This window comes from Typopeltis vanoorti, chromosome 6 (assembly GCF_054136105.1).
Source record: "Typopeltis vanoorti isolate ZY-2024b chromosome 6, IOZ_Tvanoo_1.0, whole genome shotgun sequence".
In the NCBI taxonomy this organism is placed as follows: domain Eukaryota; kingdom Metazoa; phylum Arthropoda; class Arachnida; order Uropygi; family Thelyphonidae; genus Typopeltis; species Typopeltis vanoorti.
Window position 1 is genome coordinate 149,513,849 of NC_143554.1, and position 18,481 is coordinate 149,532,329.

At 34.1% G+C, this 18,481-nt stretch overlaps 2 protein-coding genes across 5 annotated transcripts in view; both read left to right on the forward strand.

Moving 5' to 3' along the window:
- Window positions 1-7,420: 7,420 nt before the first annotated feature.
- Window positions 7,421-9,968, forward strand: LOC150106089 (BTB/POZ domain-containing protein 6-like). 2 transcript variants are annotated; one of them, XM_090393840.1, is made up of 3 exons: window positions 7,421-7,604; window positions 8,740-8,969; window positions 9,057-9,968. In XM_090393840.1, exons 2-3 carry the CDS (start codon window positions 8,743-8,745, stop codon window positions 9,694-9,696), a joined length of 867 nt encoding a protein of 288 aa, XP_090249966.1. In that variant the 5' UTR covers window positions 7,421-7,604; window positions 8,740-8,742; the 3' UTR covers window positions 9,697-9,968. The 2 variants fall into 2 exon arrangements, with proteins under 2 accessions (XP_090249966.1, XP_090249965.1); XM_090393839.1 differs by having other exon boundaries at window positions 7,424-7,604; window positions 8,735-8,969.
- A 1,865-nt stretch (window positions 9,969-11,833) lies between these two features.
- LOC150106090 (BTB/POZ domain-containing protein 6-like) overlaps window positions 11,834-18,481 on the forward strand; it is a 46,469-nt gene continuing 39,821 nt past the window's right edge. Inside the window, exons 1-3 of one of the 3 annotated variants that reach the window (XM_090394479.1) lie at window positions 12,705-12,891; window positions 14,932-15,166; window positions 15,254-16,165. In XM_090394479.1, the coding sequence (XP_090250605.1) occupies window positions 14,940-15,166; window positions 15,254-15,893 (867 nt within the window). In that variant the 5' untranslated portion in view covers window positions 12,705-12,891; window positions 14,932-14,939 and the 3' untranslated portion in view covers window positions 15,894-16,165. Of the gene's footprint in view, window positions 12,228-12,704; window positions 12,892-14,931; window positions 15,167-15,253; window positions 16,166-18,481 lie in introns of those variants that run through there. The other 2 variants (XM_090394478.1, XM_090394477.1) reach the window with 2 other exon arrangements.

Consider the following 18,481-nt stretch of genomic DNA (forward strand, 5'->3'; position numbering starts at 1 on the left):
TCCTTCCACCTTAAACCAAAATTCTGGTATCGCTATATTGATGATATTTTCCTCATCTGGGAAGATGGTGTCAACAACCTCAATTTAATTTTAGACCACCTAAACAAGTGTCATGAAAAAATCTCTTTTTCCTTCGAACTGGAATCCGATGACTGCTTCCCTTTCTAGACCTGAAACTTACCAGATGTGCTGAGAGCATTAAAATCTCAATTCTTAGAAAGCCTTCTCATACTGATAGATGTCTTCATGCTTCCTCCCATCACAAATTTGGTATTATTTCCACCTTAGCTCACCGAGCCAAATCGTTACTTTCAGAAGAAACAAAAATTGAAAATGAACTTCTTTTTCTTAAAAAAAACTTTTATTAATAATGGTTCCTCTACTAAGAAAATTGTCAAATTTCTTTGCCCCAGGCACTCAACTATTTCTGAAGATCCTTCTTCCCCAAGAACCTTCATCTCCTTGCCTTACATCAGCTCTCTTTCACCCAAACTGCCAAAAATTCTCAAGAAGTTTAACTTCAGAACTTGCTTCACTACGCTCCCAAAACTTCCTTCAATACTTAGTAAACCTAAAGAGAAACATCTTCCAACTCAGTTTCCAGGAGTGTTCAACATTTTATGTGATTGTGGAAAGCAATACTATGGCCAAACTGCTAAATCCATCCTTCTACGTTTGGATGAACACCGTAGAGATATCTCCTATAACAGGACTAGAGCCAGCGCTCTCTCTAGTCACGTTCTCTTTTCAGTTAACTCAGACGAATGCCGCCAACACATTGTGAACTGGAATCGAACTTCTAACATCTATGTGTGCTATGATGAGCTCGAAAGAAAGATTGTCGAATCTAGAGAAATTTTAGTATCTTTTCAAACATATCATGTCATCTTTTTATCTCTCGGTAACAGTGATTAAAGTTTTTTAATAATATTACAACCAAGTAAAAATAAATTCTGAAAAAAAAAAAATATATATATATAAATGTTTGTGTGTGGTCTGTGTGTTCTTGGATGCAGTTGACGTGGTGCCTGACTCATTTCCAAGGTTTTGTTGTGTGGTGTGGGAATAGGGCGACGCAAACTGACCACCGTCGGGAAGCCTTTTGGCACAATCGAAGTAGATACCAATGTTCCTGTAGCCGACGACAGGTCAGATCGCAGATGACTAGGGGGCAGCATTCTGCTTCGGCGAACAGATAATAGGAGACATTGATCACAGACCGCAATTGTAAGCGGTGGCCTTCCTTCATTATATCTCCGGGTTGCTGTTTGTAACTGATGGACGTGGTTCCACAGTCTGTGAACCATCATCTGGCGATCTCCGTCTAATTTTGGTTACCCTCTTGTCTAATGATGGTTCTCTACCTGAATTCCTTGGTTAAATGATGTCTCGCATCCAAGAATTTTGATATCATAAAATGTCTTCTTCTCACTCCAGGCATGAAATAGAAAAAGATTCCAAAATGTCCGTTTTTATGCTGTGTCATTTGCATACACCGTCATATGCATATACCGCGCTCATTTATATACAATAACCAGTCTCAGAGCCTCTTTTCGTTTACACAAAGTACCTGACTTTCTAATTTTTCCCTTTTCTCCCCCAGTTATTGCGATTTTTCTCTTTATTCCTTAATCTATGAAAACCAGTGTATATGTTCTTCATATTTTTCTTCTTCTTTCAGCTTAATGGCCCATTGAGGTCAATTGCTATCATTAGGTTTGCTCATCGCTCTCTATCATACAATGCATCTGGTGTGAAGTCTTCATCCAGCTGTCTTAAGTGTCTCAATACCGCATCCATTCATTCATTGTGTTTGGGGGCTTCCTGTGAGTGTTTCTTGTCAATTCTATTCGTAGGTGTGTTACATAATATAAAACATTGATAATAAAAACATATAATTGTCCGTTTTAAAAATATCCTTAAAAGTAAAATAGAATTCCATAGTACACTTCCTAGTGATAAATCAGAAGCAAAAACCCCATGAATACAACTAACTAATTTTATTCTTAAGATGATTACATATTAGTAAAATCACTCTCTCTCTCTCTCTCTCTCTCTCTCTCTCTCACACACACACACACACACACACACACACACACACACATGTACTGATACCTACGACAAAGTATTTCTTTCTTGGCATACCAAGGAAGGAATCTTCAAATTCACCTTACCACATTTAAATTTCATATGCTGTCGCAAGCTTTTGCGTTTCACCATAACATTGCACTGTTGGCAGCTCCTAAGGCATAATCACATCTATTCTTGTGTTTCTGTATAAAGTAAAACAGAATAACTTTTAGTTCTATTTTACAGGGTGTATATTAACATATTCAGCGATTTAATTTAAAAATGAAATATAAATATGTTGTTTTTAATGATAAAGATCCTAACCAGGAAATATTGTAAACTTACATTAGCACCATATCTAAGCTAAGGATTTTTTTTATTTTTATTTGTTTATTTTTATATATTTTAAGATTTATTTTTTGTGTATAGTCAGGAAACCCAGTTCCAGAGACCGAATAAGCAACTTTTTAAAACTACTTCATGCATTTAATAAAGGGAGCGGTAAGCACACATCGAAGGATAAAATTCATGTCCTATACAGGAAAACTATATATATATATATATATATATATATATATTATTAAAAGAAACGTGATCACATGATATAACAATATAGCAACTTTATTCGGTGTACGTTTTTCCGACAATTGTTTTGCAGTAAGGACACCTGAGTGTCATTTCTCGGCATTTGACCAGGTGATAATTTAAACACTTATGAGGAATTTCGGTATTACAATGTGGTCAATGATCTTTTGACATTACACACTTGCTTTTTTGTCCCTGTTTAAGAAATACACTAATAAAAAAAAAACTATCAAGCAGTGAACTAGAAGAACTATGAGCTATGAGCTACAAAGTTTGCGCGTGAAGTATCTTTCAGGAGTGGGGCAACTCGTGGCAAAAGTGGTGTAACTTCTCATCACTTCCCTCAGTATCCCATAATGCAAAGCCATAATGCATTATGGCTTTGCATCATATTGGTTCATTCCTCGTTCAAAGCTACTCCCATTTCTGATGCTGATGACGGAAGCTGTAATGTGGAGCGAATTAGGAATCGTCCCAGAGATGTTCGATGGCGTTCAAATCTGGATTCTGAGCTGGCCAGTCCAACACTTCAACGTTGTTTGACACGCAGTCTAGTATGGCATGGATGGAGAATTGTCGTGCAGAAACATGCAAGGGTCACATCCGAAGTACTTCTACATCGTCGGAAGCATGACGTTTTACAGATAGCCATCAGATGATATGGTTTTAGGCATGTCCACCAATACACCAAGCTTCATCTAACGGAACATCTCCATACCATTACCGAACCGCTCCCAAAGTTGACAGTTGGAATGATACAGTCCTGCCGAAACCATTCCTGGGGTTATCTTCAGATCCAAACATGACCATCAGAGTGAAACATTTGGAAGAGTGATTCTTTACTCCACAGAACCCTTTTCCAATCATGTACAGTCCAGGAACGGTGTGAAAGACACTGGTCAAAACGTCTTTTTGAGAGGAGTGATGTATAGCTTGTTCGCAGCAGCTCTGCCGTGGTAACCAAAGGCATGCAACTCGATGCGGACAGTTCTAATGCTGACAGATGTTCCGGCAGCATTTTCCAGTTGACCGCGACGACCGCGGTGTAGATGTGCAGAATGCTCGAGCATTCTGAGACAGGTGGGTTTGGTTTATTTGGATTTACGGCTGAAGCAACTCGGACTATGAGGCCATGATGATCTGAGACAAAGCACTTCGATCTCTGTCTGTGAGTGTCAGTGATCTCCCAGGGCGTTTTCCTGTTGTGGTAGTACAATCAACTCTCCATACACGAATGACATAAGCAATGGTGGATTTCGATATACTGAGACGGATACCAAGGTCACAGAGGCCACTGATGTGACACCACCATCCCACGTTGGAAGTCTGTCAGTTCAGCTCAACGTGGCATTTTGCTATCGAGTACAGTGCAAAACATGCAGCACATCCTACATTTTATTACCAGACTTATGCAGTCACTCACTGAATATTTGTATTTGGTAGGATCCTAAATTTCCATGGCACGTGAGGTGTCTAAATACTTTTTTCAACATAGTGTATATTGTTTTACTTAAGTTCAATATTAAACTATGACAAATAATAATACAAATAACTATAAATTATTTGTTATTGTTATTAGTAAAAATATGTAAACTGTTCCCAATTATTACGATGTGCATCTACAATGCATATCTTCTTATACAACGTTATTCAAAGTTCATGTGTTACTTGCCAAGAACAGATAATGAGAGTCTTCGGTCAAATTAGCAGTCCAAACAAGCACACACACACACACACAACATATATACAGTATGTATACTGATAGTGTAATAAAAAACAAGCCCATTGTCTTGATAATCATCGGGACTCTGGAATGAACTGTGGTCATTATCTTCTCTATTTTGGATATATTTATCATTCATTGATTAATCATTTAATAATTCCCCTAAGATATCGATATAAGCTAAATGTAGTTGACTATTGTAACTTATTTAGCGAAACATTTTGATAAAGCTCTGTGTGTGAAATTTAGTGCCCCATGAAATAAGAAAAAAAACGTACATGTTGAGTTATTTAAATATAAAGAGCTAATAAGCTTCATTTCGGCGATATAAACAATATTTTAAATTAAGGGGATATAAAATCCACATTGTTTCAAAACCGAATAAGAAACTCAAAGATTGGAATCAGAGAGTTTCATGCCGAATATAGTAAACTATAAAGTATCGGCGACACTAGCGTGAGCTAATGCAAGTGACTCTAGTACGTAGTACTATACCGGACAACTCGTTGCAAAGGTGGAGAAAGTTCAGATCGCTGTCCTTAGGTATTTTCCATAATGTAAAAACACATTTCCTAGGAAATGTATGCTGTTATTACATTATGGAGGGAGGTCACTACCCAGACCGGTTTCAGCCTTATGAATAAGTAAAGCCGTCTCTAAACATTCGGACGATCCCTAGGCCACTCAATCGTGGGCGAAAGACCGTCCATCTCAGCGTTGACTCCACTCAGTGATGACCTTCCACCCACACGCCACCACCGAGTAGAACCGCTCAAATTCCGAAGAAAAGCATTCACCGACAAAACCCCTCAGCGGGCCGTGCCGGAGAACACTTTCGGAGAAGCCTCAAAAAAGGCTGAAACCGTACCGATTTCAGCCTTTTTTGAGGCTTCATCAGTGAGTAGCTAGACCATAATACCAAAGTGTATAGTGAAACGAACTTATGTACTCTGCTATACGAGTTTCCAAAGAGGTGCAACCATTACGTTTATAGTTTATTGTTTACACTTTATAGTTTACTATATATTCGGCATGAAACTCTCTGATTCCAATCTTGAGTTTCTTATTCGGTTTTGAAACAATGTGGATTTATATCCCCTTAATTTAAAATATTGTTTATATCGCCGAAATGAAGCTTATTAGCTCTTTATATTTAAATAACTTAATGGTTGCACCTCTTTGGAAACTCGTATAGCAGAGTACATAAGTTCGTTTCACTATACACTTTGGTATTATGGTCTAGCTACTCGCTGATGAAGCCTCAAAAAAGGCTGAAACCGGTGGGGGCTATTATGAGTTCGCTCTCTTAAGGTTTTTGCCTTAAGGGAGCAATTTGAGTCTCCGGGGAAAGTGTTTTCCGGCACGGCCCGGTGAGGGGCTTTGTCGGTGAATGCTTTCTTTGGAATTTGAGTGGTTCTGCTCGGTGGTGGCGTGTGGGTGGAAGGCCATCACTGAGTGGAGCCAACGCTGAGATGGACGGTCTTTCGCCCACGATTGAGTGGTCTAGGGATCGTCCGAATTTTTAGAGAAGACGGCTTTACTTATTCATAAGGCTGAAACCGGTCTGGGTAGTGACCTCCCTCCATAATGTAATAACAGCATACATTTCCTAGGAAATGTGTTTTTACATTATGGAAAATACCTAAAGATAGCGATCTGAACTTTCTCCACCTTTGCAACGAGTTGTCCGGTATAGTACTACGTACTAGAGTCACTTGCATTAGCTCACGCTAGTGTCGCCGATACTTTATAGTTTACTATATATTCGGCATGAAACTCTCTGATTCCAATCTTTGAGTTTCTTATTCGGTTTTGAAACAATGTGGATTTTATATCCCCTTAATTTAAAATAAGTACATGTTGAGTTTTAGATAGTTCAAGATTCTTTCTCAAATAAATGAAGATCCTTCCCACTGTGATATATTTAAGAAGCAGATGACTTTTCACAGTATAAAACTATCTCTCTCTCTCTGCTCATCGGAGGTTTGAAGTGTCTTGAAAAAAAAAATAAACAGCAATGGTCTCTTGTGTTGGATTCCAGGATTACGTAACTCATAGTCAACCCATGGTAATAATGAGACATGACGTTTTATAGCATTTTGGATCCGCAATTTATTAAAAACTAAAAACTATATATAGTATACCTATACTGTATCCAGAAGGGTCTTGCTAACCATTAAATTACTCTACAAGGGCATTTAAAATTCATTGATTAGTGAATGAACTAATGATGACAATGATGACAACTAATGATGACAATGCGTCGCGACCGCGCAACCTTATGTAATTTATGCCAAGAATCCTTGCGTGCGTGTTAGATGGTATCTAGTGGTCGGCTCTGAGTAGAAGAAATGAATCGAACAGATATGATAAATTTGCTCTCATATTTTATTCCTAATTTTGTCTTGTTCTACAGGATGGTGGTACTGAACCATTCACGCAGTTATCACTTTTCTTTTTTTTTTTTTTTTTCTACATGAAAAGTCCACTGACTTCATAAGAATATATTGCACTTAAGTACAATTTACAAATTGTACTTAAGAGAATCCTACAGATTGAATAAGGTAAAAGAAAAAATCATTATTATTATCTTAATATAGGCGTAAAAGCATAAATAATTCAAAAACGAAAGTTCAGTTTAAAATATATATAAATTAAATTAATTTCATTCGAAATAAATAACATATCTAAATATCGTGAAATATTTATAATAAATAAATATTATTTATTTTATTATAAATAAATATTTATAATAAAATAAATATTTTATAAATATTTATAAAAACTTCTAAGGTCAAGGCTTATATTCGTATTTTAAAAGAAATTTTATTATCTATTATTTGTGTGTGTGTGTGTGTGTGTGTGTGTGTGTGTGTGTGTGTGTGTGTGTGTGTGTGTGTGTGTGTGTGTGTGTGTGTGTGTAAAGATATAAAGATTGCATATCTCGAGTGCAACCAATCTTGTTTAACTTATCGCACTAATACAACTTCATTTGACAGTGAAAAGATCACCTCGCTAGTACTGATTTAAAAAGCGCCATCTATCTATTACGTGTTTTATGTTTGTTGAGTCTAGTTCGAGATATCATGATGTATTATACGGACTGTTAAATTACCAGCTAAAACTTATTGTATAACAATTAACAAAAAGCTTTACAAAGTGTGTTATCACAATTAAGGATTACCAATTCTAAGTATAGTTTGCTATTTCCCAGTAGCATCGAAAGGTAAGTGCAACGAGATGTTTCGTGTTGTTTACAGATCTTAATTATACATATAAGTATACTTAATGTTACACAAATAATCAAACTTAAGGTCTACCACACTGAATTATGTGCTTCAATAACAAGGCTTTATGACTTGGTCTACAGCATATCCTGTAAATGAAGACATATCCAGAAATTGCCATGGCGTTTCTCATTGCATTCTTTAGTTGTCTGATAAGAGAGTTAAAGGTCAATTGCACAAACATTCATATGATAAACACCTTTTTATCTCGCATTAGTCTGTTGGAAAATTTATATATAAAGAAATAGCTAACTTATAAATACAAGCGAATATAAAGAAATAGTTAACTTGTCAAAAAATAAGATAAGTACATATTAACACATTTTGTGATAATGTGGTTAAAAGAATGTTCCGAGGACAGTAAGAGAAAAATTTGTGTGTGTGTGTGTGTGTGTCTTTTAACTTGATGAAATATCTATTTTATGTAAGCAGCTCAATGTAAGAAAAATCGAGCAATTATCTTGCACCAGTTCTTGTCGTCTTTTATCAAAAAATCTCAAAAACCACCTGGCCTCGCATGTAATGTCTTCTACAACTTTCGTTGTGCTTAACTGTAACTACTTAGCCGTTAATTACTGGTAGAGTGTTAAACTAATAAATATTTTTATAGCTACCATTTTCCATGTCTTTATACCAAAAATCGTACGAGAAATATACTGTATGTTGCATCTCTCAGCAAAATTTGTATACAAATACAGTGAGCTGGACTTAGGAACCCAGTTAATTCAACAGATAAATTTAACATCGCTTGAATGTGGCAAAAAAAAAAAAGAAAAAAAGTTTACCAAAATTAAGTCTTACTTGAAATCAAAAACAAAAAATTCCTTGAAGCAAAAATCCCAACAGTGAATTCTGATTTTGTTTATCTCTATAGAGGTTTAACTCTGAATATGACTATACAGTATATAGTTATATGTGCTGTTACATTTTATTCGATTTTTTTTATACTACAAGATAAAAAAGTAAATTAATTTTGAATATATAAATGAACATTTTAATATTTCTGATTGGGTGAAATACCAAAGAGAAATCCCAGATGACATATGATTTAAATCTGTCTTTGTTGCAGAATAGCTCATGGAGACAATGAAAGAGGTATTACAAAATTTAATGAAGACTCCAAGATACGCCGATGTGGCCTTCATACTCGATAAAGGTGACCAAATAGTAGAAATCAAAGCTCATAAACTGCTGCTTGTACTTCGAAGTCCTGTTTTTGAAGCCTTGTTTACTAGTTCTCCCATACAACAGTACCAAATAATAGTTCCTGAATTCACAGCAGAAGCATTCTATATTATGATCAAGTGAGGTTTCTTTGTAATTCTCCCTACATAGCTTCTTGCATATTCTGTATATTCTTATTGTAATTTCCTACAACATTTCTTTTTCAGGTACATATACACAGATGAAGTTTCCATTCATTCGATAGATACAGCCATGAATGTTTATGCTGTTGCAAACAACTACGAATTGCTGTTTCTTAAAGATAAAAGCTTAGAATATTTATTAGCATATACGACAGTTGAGAACGAATGTGTTTGCAGAGTTTATGAATTTGCCAATCATAATAAATTAGAACATCTTCTGTGTAGATGTCTGAACATCATCGAAGGACACACGGAGACCATCATCAGATCTCTTGATTTCTTAAATTGTCAAAAAGAAACCGTGAAGTTCATCGCAAGTAAAGAGACTCTAACACTTCGTTCTGAATATTCTCTGTTCGATGCTGTTCATAACTGGGGATTGAACCGATTTGCAAAGCAAAAGATTCAAGTGATAAGAGAGGAATTAAGAAGCTTTTTGACAGATATTTTCATTTCTATCAGGTTTCGTGTGATGTCAGCAAGAGAGTTGGATAATGTGATCCAGACAGGGTTGTTCACATATGAAGAGATGGGCCCATTCTTGTCTAAATTATTAAACCCTGATAATCCGCCTACAGTTCTTCCAGACATTGGAAGCAGGTTGAATTATCCACGTAATTCGGCTGTAGGTGAAGCAAGCTCCATGTCACTATTTTTAATGTAACATGTTTAAACATTCCAGTACCAGGTTGAACTTTAGAGTTTTCTGGAAAAGAAAAAACTGTTAATTCAAGGATGCCAATTTCAATATTATGAATTGATAAGAATGATCATTACAATGAAATTGTGTTAAGATTAAAAAAATGTTGAACAAAATTACGTTGTATCTTATGATTATATATTATGGTTGTTTGAGGATTCTCATGTGTAATTATTGGAAAATGATGTACCTTGTTTAATTATGACATTTCAGTTAATAAAACAAACTAAAATCTACGGCATTATTTTAAAATGATTTTCACAAATTTAAACACTTTTTTATAGTTCTGAAATCCATAAATGAAATTCGTAGTGTATTTGACTCGGGTTTTTGCCGTTTTTCTCTTAATTGAGAACTCCCTTCCTCCAATGCTTCTTATAGCTCTATTTTCTCTTCACGTGTGATAACAAAAATGATGATTCAAGGATTTAACTTACCTCAATTTTATTCCTAGGAAACTTACTGTTGCAGTATGTACGTTGAACGAATGTTTTCGAACAGCTATGCTCCAGGTGCTCAGAAAGGTTTCATCGAATGATTCTAGAATTGCATTTCGGACATTACGCAATGGCATGTTTACAGGATGCATCTGGATCTTAACGAGTAGACAAATATGCAGAATTTGTTCACTTTAACAAATAAATATACAAAATAGTTGCGTATTTCCAAGTACTGAGCAATTCATCATGACTGACTAACAATGATAATATAACATGCACTTGGAATTTTGTGATTCGTTGTAAACTTACTTGAAATTTAGATTCTTAGATAAGATTGTTGCATTCGGAACAGGTTTTAAACACGTCTGCGCAATAAGTGGTCGTTCAGATCTTCTCTGCAGATATCAACCCCACACTTGCGACAATAAATAGTCTGGAGATTCAAAAGATCATCATGAGTCTGTTCAGTGAAAAAAAAAAAAAACCAGGCAATTAAAATTGTTTCTCTCTTACATCAAGAATTAAAAATTAGTTTAGAGTTACATTGTGTACCATGATAAATGATGACGCTTTGGAAGTGTCACGTGATAAAAGAAAACACTAGAGATTTGAGTTAAAAGTAAAACTGAAATTAAGTGTGAAATAAGAAAGCGCATTACCTAAAACTTTTGTGTAACTGGACTAAAACGAAATCAATTATACCGTACCGTACCGTATGTAAACCTTCTGACCTTAACCCATATTAACCATACAACCTACCATTATTTCTACCTGTACCATTTTTCCTTTGAATATCTAAAAACGGTACATTTTTAATATTATGCATGAATTTATGAATTTATATTACAGGCAGGCACGTGCACACACACACACACACACACACACACACACACATGTACATGTCTCTCTCTCTCTCTCTCTCTGTGTGTGTGTGTGTGTGTGTGTGTGTGTGTGTGTGTGTGTGTGTGTGTGTGTGTGTGTGTGTGTGTGTGTGTGTGTGTGTGTGTGTGTGTGTTTCTTTACATGTTTCTTCTCATACCGAGGAATATTCAAACTAACTTTACCACATTTAAATTTCATATGCTGTCGCAAGCATTTGTGTTTCACCATAACATCACTGTTTCAGCTCATTAAGGCACTATCACATCTACCCTTGTGTTCCTATATAAATCAAAACAGAAAAACTTTTAGTTCTATTTTACAGTGTGTATATTAACATATTCAGCATTTAGCGATTTAATTTAAATAGGAAATATGCATATGCTGTTTTTAATTGTACAGATCCTAACCAGGAAATATTGTAAACCTAAAACAACATATTCGCTCCGAATCTAAGCTAACGATTTTTTCTGATTGTTTTTTAATTCTTATTTATAGTACTTTGTATATCTTTTAAGATTTATTTTTGTATATAGTCATGAAACCCAGATTTAAGAGACCAAATATGGAACGTTTTTAAACACTACTTCATGCCTGAAATAAAGGAAGCAGTGGGCTCACATCGAAGGATGTGAGCCCACCGCTTATTATTAATTAATGACCAATTATTGATATTAATGATCAATTATTAATTAATGATCAATTATTAATTAATGATCAATTATTAATTAATAATAAAAATCAGTTAAGTTAACAATTAATTATTAATTAATAATAAAAATCAGTTAAGTTAACAATTTATTATTAATTAATGCATTACAAAATAACCAACGTGTTTCGTGAAAATTTCAGGATTTCTGAAGTGTTCCGTCGTACGAAGTTTGGGAAACGCTGATCTAATCTATGCCAAGAATCCTTGCGTGCAACTTAGATGGTGTCTAATTGTCGGCTGTGATCAGAAGTGATGAATCGAACAGATATGATAAATTTGCTTTCATATTTTATTCCTAATTTTGTCTTGTTCTACAGGATGATGGTATTGAACCATTCACGCAGTTATTTATTTTTCTTCTTTTTTTTTCCTACAGGAAAAGTCTACTGATTTCATAAGAGTATATTGCACTGAAGTACAATTTACAAATTACATGCAGCAGAAAATCCTACAGATTGAATAAGGTAAAAGAAGAAATTATTATTATTATCTTAATATAGGCGTAAAAGCATAAATAATTCAAAAACGAAAGTTCAGTTTAAAATATATATAAATTAAATTAATTTCATTCGAAATAAATAACATATCTAAATATCGTGAAATATTTATAATAAATAAATATTATTTATTTTATTATAAATAAATATTTATAATAAAATAAATATTTTATAAATATTTATAAAAACTTCTAAGGTCAAGGCTTATATTCGTATTTTAAAAGAAATTTTATTATCTATTATTTGTGTGTGTGTGTGTGTGTGTGTGTGTGTGTGTGTGTGTGTGTGTGTGTGTGTGTGTGTGTGTGTGTGTGTGTGTGTGTGTGTAAAGATATAAAGATTGCATATCTCGAGTGCAACCAATCTTGTTTAACTTATCGCACTAATACAACTTCATTTGACAGTGAAAAGATCACCTCGCTAGTACTGATTTAAAAAGCGCCATCTATCTATTACGTGTTTTATTTTTGTTGAGTCTAGTTCGAGATATCATGATGTATTATACGGACTGTTAAATTACCAGCTAAAACTTATTGTATAACAATTAACAAAAAGCTTTACAAAGTGTGTTATCACAATTAAGGATTACCAATTCTAAGTATAGTTTGCTATTTCCCAGTAGCATCGAAAGGTAAGTGTAACGAGATGTTTCGTGTTGTTTACAGATCTTAATTATACATATAAGTATACTTAATGTTACACAAATAATCAAACTTAAGGTCTACCACACTGAATTATGTGCTTCAATAACAAGGCTTTATGACTTGGTCTACAGCATATCCTGTAAATGAAGACATATCCAGAAATTGCCATGGCGTTTCTCATTGCATTCTTTAGTTGTCTGATAAGAGAGTTAAAGGTCAATTGCACAAACATTCATATGATAAACACCTTTTTATCTCGCATTAGTCTGTTGGAAAATTTATATATAAAGAAATAGCTAACTTATAAATACAAGCGAATATAAAGAAATAGTTAACTTGTCAAAAAATAAGATAAGTACATATTAACACATTTTGTGATAATGTGGTTAAAAGAATGTTCCGAGGACAGTAAGAGAAAAATTTGTGTGTGTGTGTGTGTGTCTTTTAACTTGATGAAATATCTATTTTATGTAAGCAGCTCAATGTAAGAAAAATCGAGCAATTATCTTGCACCAGTTCTTGTCGTCTTTTATCAAAAAATCTCAAAAACCACCTGGCCTCGCATGTAATGTCTTCTACAACTTTCGTTGTGCTTAACTGTAACTACTTAGCCGTTAATTACTGGTAGAGTGTTAAACTAATAAATATTTTTATAGCTACCATTTTCCATGTCTTTATACCAAAAATCGTACGAGAAATATACTGTATGTTGCATCTCTCAGCAAAATTTGTATACAAATACAGTGAGCTGGACTTAGGAACCCAGTTAATTCAACAGATAAATTTAACATCGCTTGAATGTGGCAAAAAAAAAAAAGAAAAAAAGTTTACCAAAATTAAGTCTTACTTGAAATCAAAAACAAAAAATTCCTTGAAGCAAAAATCCCAACAGTGAATTCTGATTTTGTTTATCTCTATAGAGGTTTAACTCTGAATATGACTATACAGGGTGTTCGGGATAAATTTGACAGTTTCGTAAGGAAAAAGAAAATCTTCTTTGTATCTATTAAATTTAATGAATTGACAAAAAAACATTACAGGCAGAGTTAATTACAATACTATCAACAAGATTTACTCAAAATAACCACCATTAGCATCGATCACAGCTTCAATTCTGCTTCGGAACCTCGAACAAGCTGATGCTACAGTCTCCCTGGGAAGGGCCGCAAAAACTGTTTTAATTTTATCCATTAACTGGGCTTTTGTATTACTGGAAGTGCGATTGGTGTCTTTTTCAACTGCGCCCCATACAAAATAATCCATGGGGTTAAGGTCTGGGGAGTTTGGAGGCCAAACATTTGGACTGGTGAAGTCGTAGAAATTTTCAGACAACCATTTTTGACTTTTCCCAGAGGTGTGGCAAGGGGCCGAATCCTGCTGCCATACATACGGCCTACCATTGGCTACCCTTGTTATCCAGGGCTTGACTACAGTTAGCAACTCCACGAACAAAGCCCGAATTCCAATGCCAGGGTTCTTCAACACCTGTTCCTGCAGATTTGCGAGGAATTCTGCTGTACGAACGCAATCAGATCGTCTGCTAGGGATCTTTCTTCTTGCTACATCCTCGTAGTCACCATTGCAAGTCTCTAGTTCATGCCTGATTGTTTTTACTGTATTCAGGGAGCATTGGGCAGCAGTCGTAATATCCTTATTTTGATGGCGGGCACGAATCATCATGATACAAGTTATTCTCTTCCATGATTCAGGTGGGTTCCAGCTATCCATCCTTTCTGACATCTTGTATATGAATGAAGAAGGGTCCAAACTTTTAAATGAAGAGAAGTGTGTGTTAATACATGTAACTTACGGAAAAATATAATTAATTATAAATATGTCAAATTTATCCCGAACACCCTGTATATAGTTATATGTGCTGTTACATTTTATTCGATTTTTTTTATACTACAAGATAAAAAAGTAAATTAATTTTGAATATATAAATGAACATTTTAATATTTCTGATTGGGTGAAATACCAAAGAGAAATCCCAGATGACATATGATTTAAATCTGTCTTTGTTGCAGAATAGCTCATGGAGACAATGAAAGAGGTATTACAAAATTTAATGAAGACTCCAAGATACGCCGATGTGGCCTTCATACTCGATAAAGGTGACCAAATAGTAGAAATCAAAGCTCATAAACTGCTGCTTGTACTTCGAAGTCCTGTTTTTGAAGCCTTGTTTACTAGTTCTCCCATACAACAGTACCAAATAATAGTTCCTGAATTCACAGCAGAAGCATTCTATATTATGATCAAGTGAGGTTTCTTTGTAATTCTCCCTACATAGCTTCTTGCATATTCTGTATATTCTTATTGTAATTTCCTACAACATTTCTTTTTCAGGTACATATACACAGATGAAGTTTCCATTCATTCGATAGACACAGCCATGAATGTTTATGCTGTTGCAAACAACTACGAATTGCTGTTTCTTAAAGATAAAAGCTTAGAATATTTATTAGCACATACGACAGTTGAGAACGAATGTGTTTGCAGAGTTTATGAATTTGCCAATCATAATAAATTAGAACATCTTCTGTGTAGATGTCTGAACATCATCGAAGGACACACGGAGACCATCATCAGATACCTTGATTTCTTAAATTGTCAAAAAGAAACCGTGAAGTTCATCGCAAGTAAAGAGACTCTAACACTTCGTTCTGAATATTCTCTGTTCGATGCTGTTCATAACTGGGGATTGAACCGATTTGCAAAGCAAAAGATTCAAGTGATAAGAGAGGAATTAAGAAGCTTTTTGACAGATATTTTCATTTCTATCAGGTTTCGTGTGATGTCAGCAAGAGAGTTGGATAATGTGATCCAGACAGGGTTGTTCACATATGAAGAGATGGGCCCATTCTTGTCTAAATTATTAAACCCTGATAATCCGCCTACAGTTCTTCCAGACATTGGAAGCAGGTTGAATTATCCACGTAATTCGGCTGTAGGTGAAGCAAGCTCCATGTCACTATTTTTAATGTAACATGTTTAAACATTCCAGTACCAGGTTGAACTTTAGAGTTTTCTGGAAAAGAAAAAACTGTTAATTCAAGGATGCCAATTTCAATATTATGAATTGATAAGAATGATCATTACAATGAAATTGTGTTAAGATTAAAAAAATGTTGAACAAAATTACGTTGTATCTTATGATTATATATTATGGTTGTTTGAGGATTCTCATGTGTAATTATTGGAAAATGATGTACCTTGTTTAATTATGACATTTCAGTTAATAAAACAAACTAAAATCTACGGCATTATTTTAAAATGATTTTCACAAATTTAAACACTTTTTTATAGTTCTGAAATCCATAAATGAAATTCGTAGTGTATTTGACTCGGGTTTTTGCCGTTTTTCTCTTAATTGAGAACTCCCTTCCTCCAATGCTTCTTATAGCTCTATTTTCTCTTCACGTGTGATAACAAAAATGATGATTCAAGGATTTAACTTACCTCAATTTTATTCCTAGGAAACTTACTGTTGCAGTATGTACGTTGAACGAATGTTTTCGAACAGCTATGCTCCAGGTGCTCAGAAAGGTTTCATCGAATGATTCTAGAATTGCATTTCGGACATTACGCAATGGCATGTTTACAGGATGCATCTGGATCTTAACGAGTAGACAAATATGCAGAATTTGTTCACTTTAACAAATAAATATACAAAATAGTTGCGTATTTCCAAGTACTGAGCAATTCATCATGACTGACTAACAATGATAATATAACATGCACTTGGAATTTTGTGATTCGTTGTAAACTTACTTGAAATTTAGATTCTTAGATAAGATTGTTGCATTCGGAACAGGTTTTAAACACGTCTGCGCAATAAGTGGTCGTTCAGATCTTCTCTGCAGATATCAACCCCACACTTGCGACAATAAATAGTCTGGAGATTCAAAAGATCATCATGAGTCTGTTCAGTGAAAAAAAAAAAAAACCAGGCAATTAAAATTGTTTCTCTCTTACATCAAGAATTAAAAATTAGTTTAGAGTTACATTGTGTACCATGATAAATGATGACGCTTTGGAAGTGTCACGTGATAAAAGAAAACACTAGAGATTTGAGTTAAAAATAAAACTGAAATTTAGTGTGAAATAAGAAAGCGCATTACCTAAAACTTTTGTGTAACTGGACTAAAACGAAATCAATTATTATGAGAGTATCACAGCATACCGTATGTAAACCTTCTGACCTTAACCCATATTAACCATACAACCTACCATTATTTCTACCTGTACCTTTTTTCCTTTGAATATCTAAAAACAGTACATTTTTAATATTATGGATGAATTTATGAATTTATGAATTTATATTACAGGCAGGCACGTGTGCACACACACACACACATGTCTCTCTCTCTCTCTCTCTCTCTCTCTGTGTGTGTGTGTGTGTGTTTCTTTACATGTTTCTTCTCATACCGAGGAATATTCAAATTAACTTTACCACATTTAAATATCATATGCTGTCGCAAGCTTTTGTGTTTCACCATAACATCACCGTTTCAGCTCAGTAAGGCACTGTCACATCTACCCTTGTGTTCCTATATAAATCAAAACAGAAAAACTTTTAGTTCTATTTTACAGGGTGTATATTAACATATTCAGCATTTAGCGATTTAATTTAAATAGGAAATATGCATATGCTGTTTTTAATTGTAAAGATCCTAACCAGGAAATATTGTAAACCTAAAACAACATATTCGCTCCGAATCTAAGCTAACGATTTTTTTCTGATTGTTTTTTAATTCTTATTTATAGTACTTTGTATATCTTTTAAGATTTATTTTTGTATATAGTCATGAAACCCAGGTTTAAGAGACCAAATATGGAACGTTTTTAAACACTACTTCATGCCTGTAATAAAGGAAGCAGTGGGCTCACATCGAAGGATGTGAGCCCACCGCTTATTATTAATTAATGATCTATTATTGATATTAATGATCAATTATTAATTAATGATCAATTATTAATTAATAATAAAAATCAGTCAAGTTAACAATTAATTATTAATTAATGCATTCCAAAATAACCAACGTGTTTCGTGAAAATTTCAGGATTTGTGAAGTGTTCCGTCGTACGAAGTTTGGGAAACGCTGATCTAATCTATGCCAAGAATCCTTGCGTGCAACTTAGATGGTGTCTAATTGTCGGCTGTGATCAGAAGTGATGAATCGAACAGATATGATAAATTTGCTTTCATATTTTATTCCTAATTTTATCTTGTTCTACAGGATGATGGTATTGAACCATTCACGCAGTTATTTTCTTTTTCTTTTTTTTTTCCTACAGGAAAAGTCTACTGATTTCATAAGAGTATATTGCACTGAAGTACAATTTACAAATTACATGCAGCAGAAAATCCTACAGATTGAATAAGGTAAAAGAAGAAATTATTATTATTATCTTAATATAGGCGTAAAAGCATAAATAATTCCAAAACGAAGTTCGATTTAAACATATAGAAATTAAATAAATTTTATTCGAAATAAATAATATATTTAAATATCGTGAAATATTTATAATAAACAAATATTATTTATTCATTATAAATATTTATAAAATAAA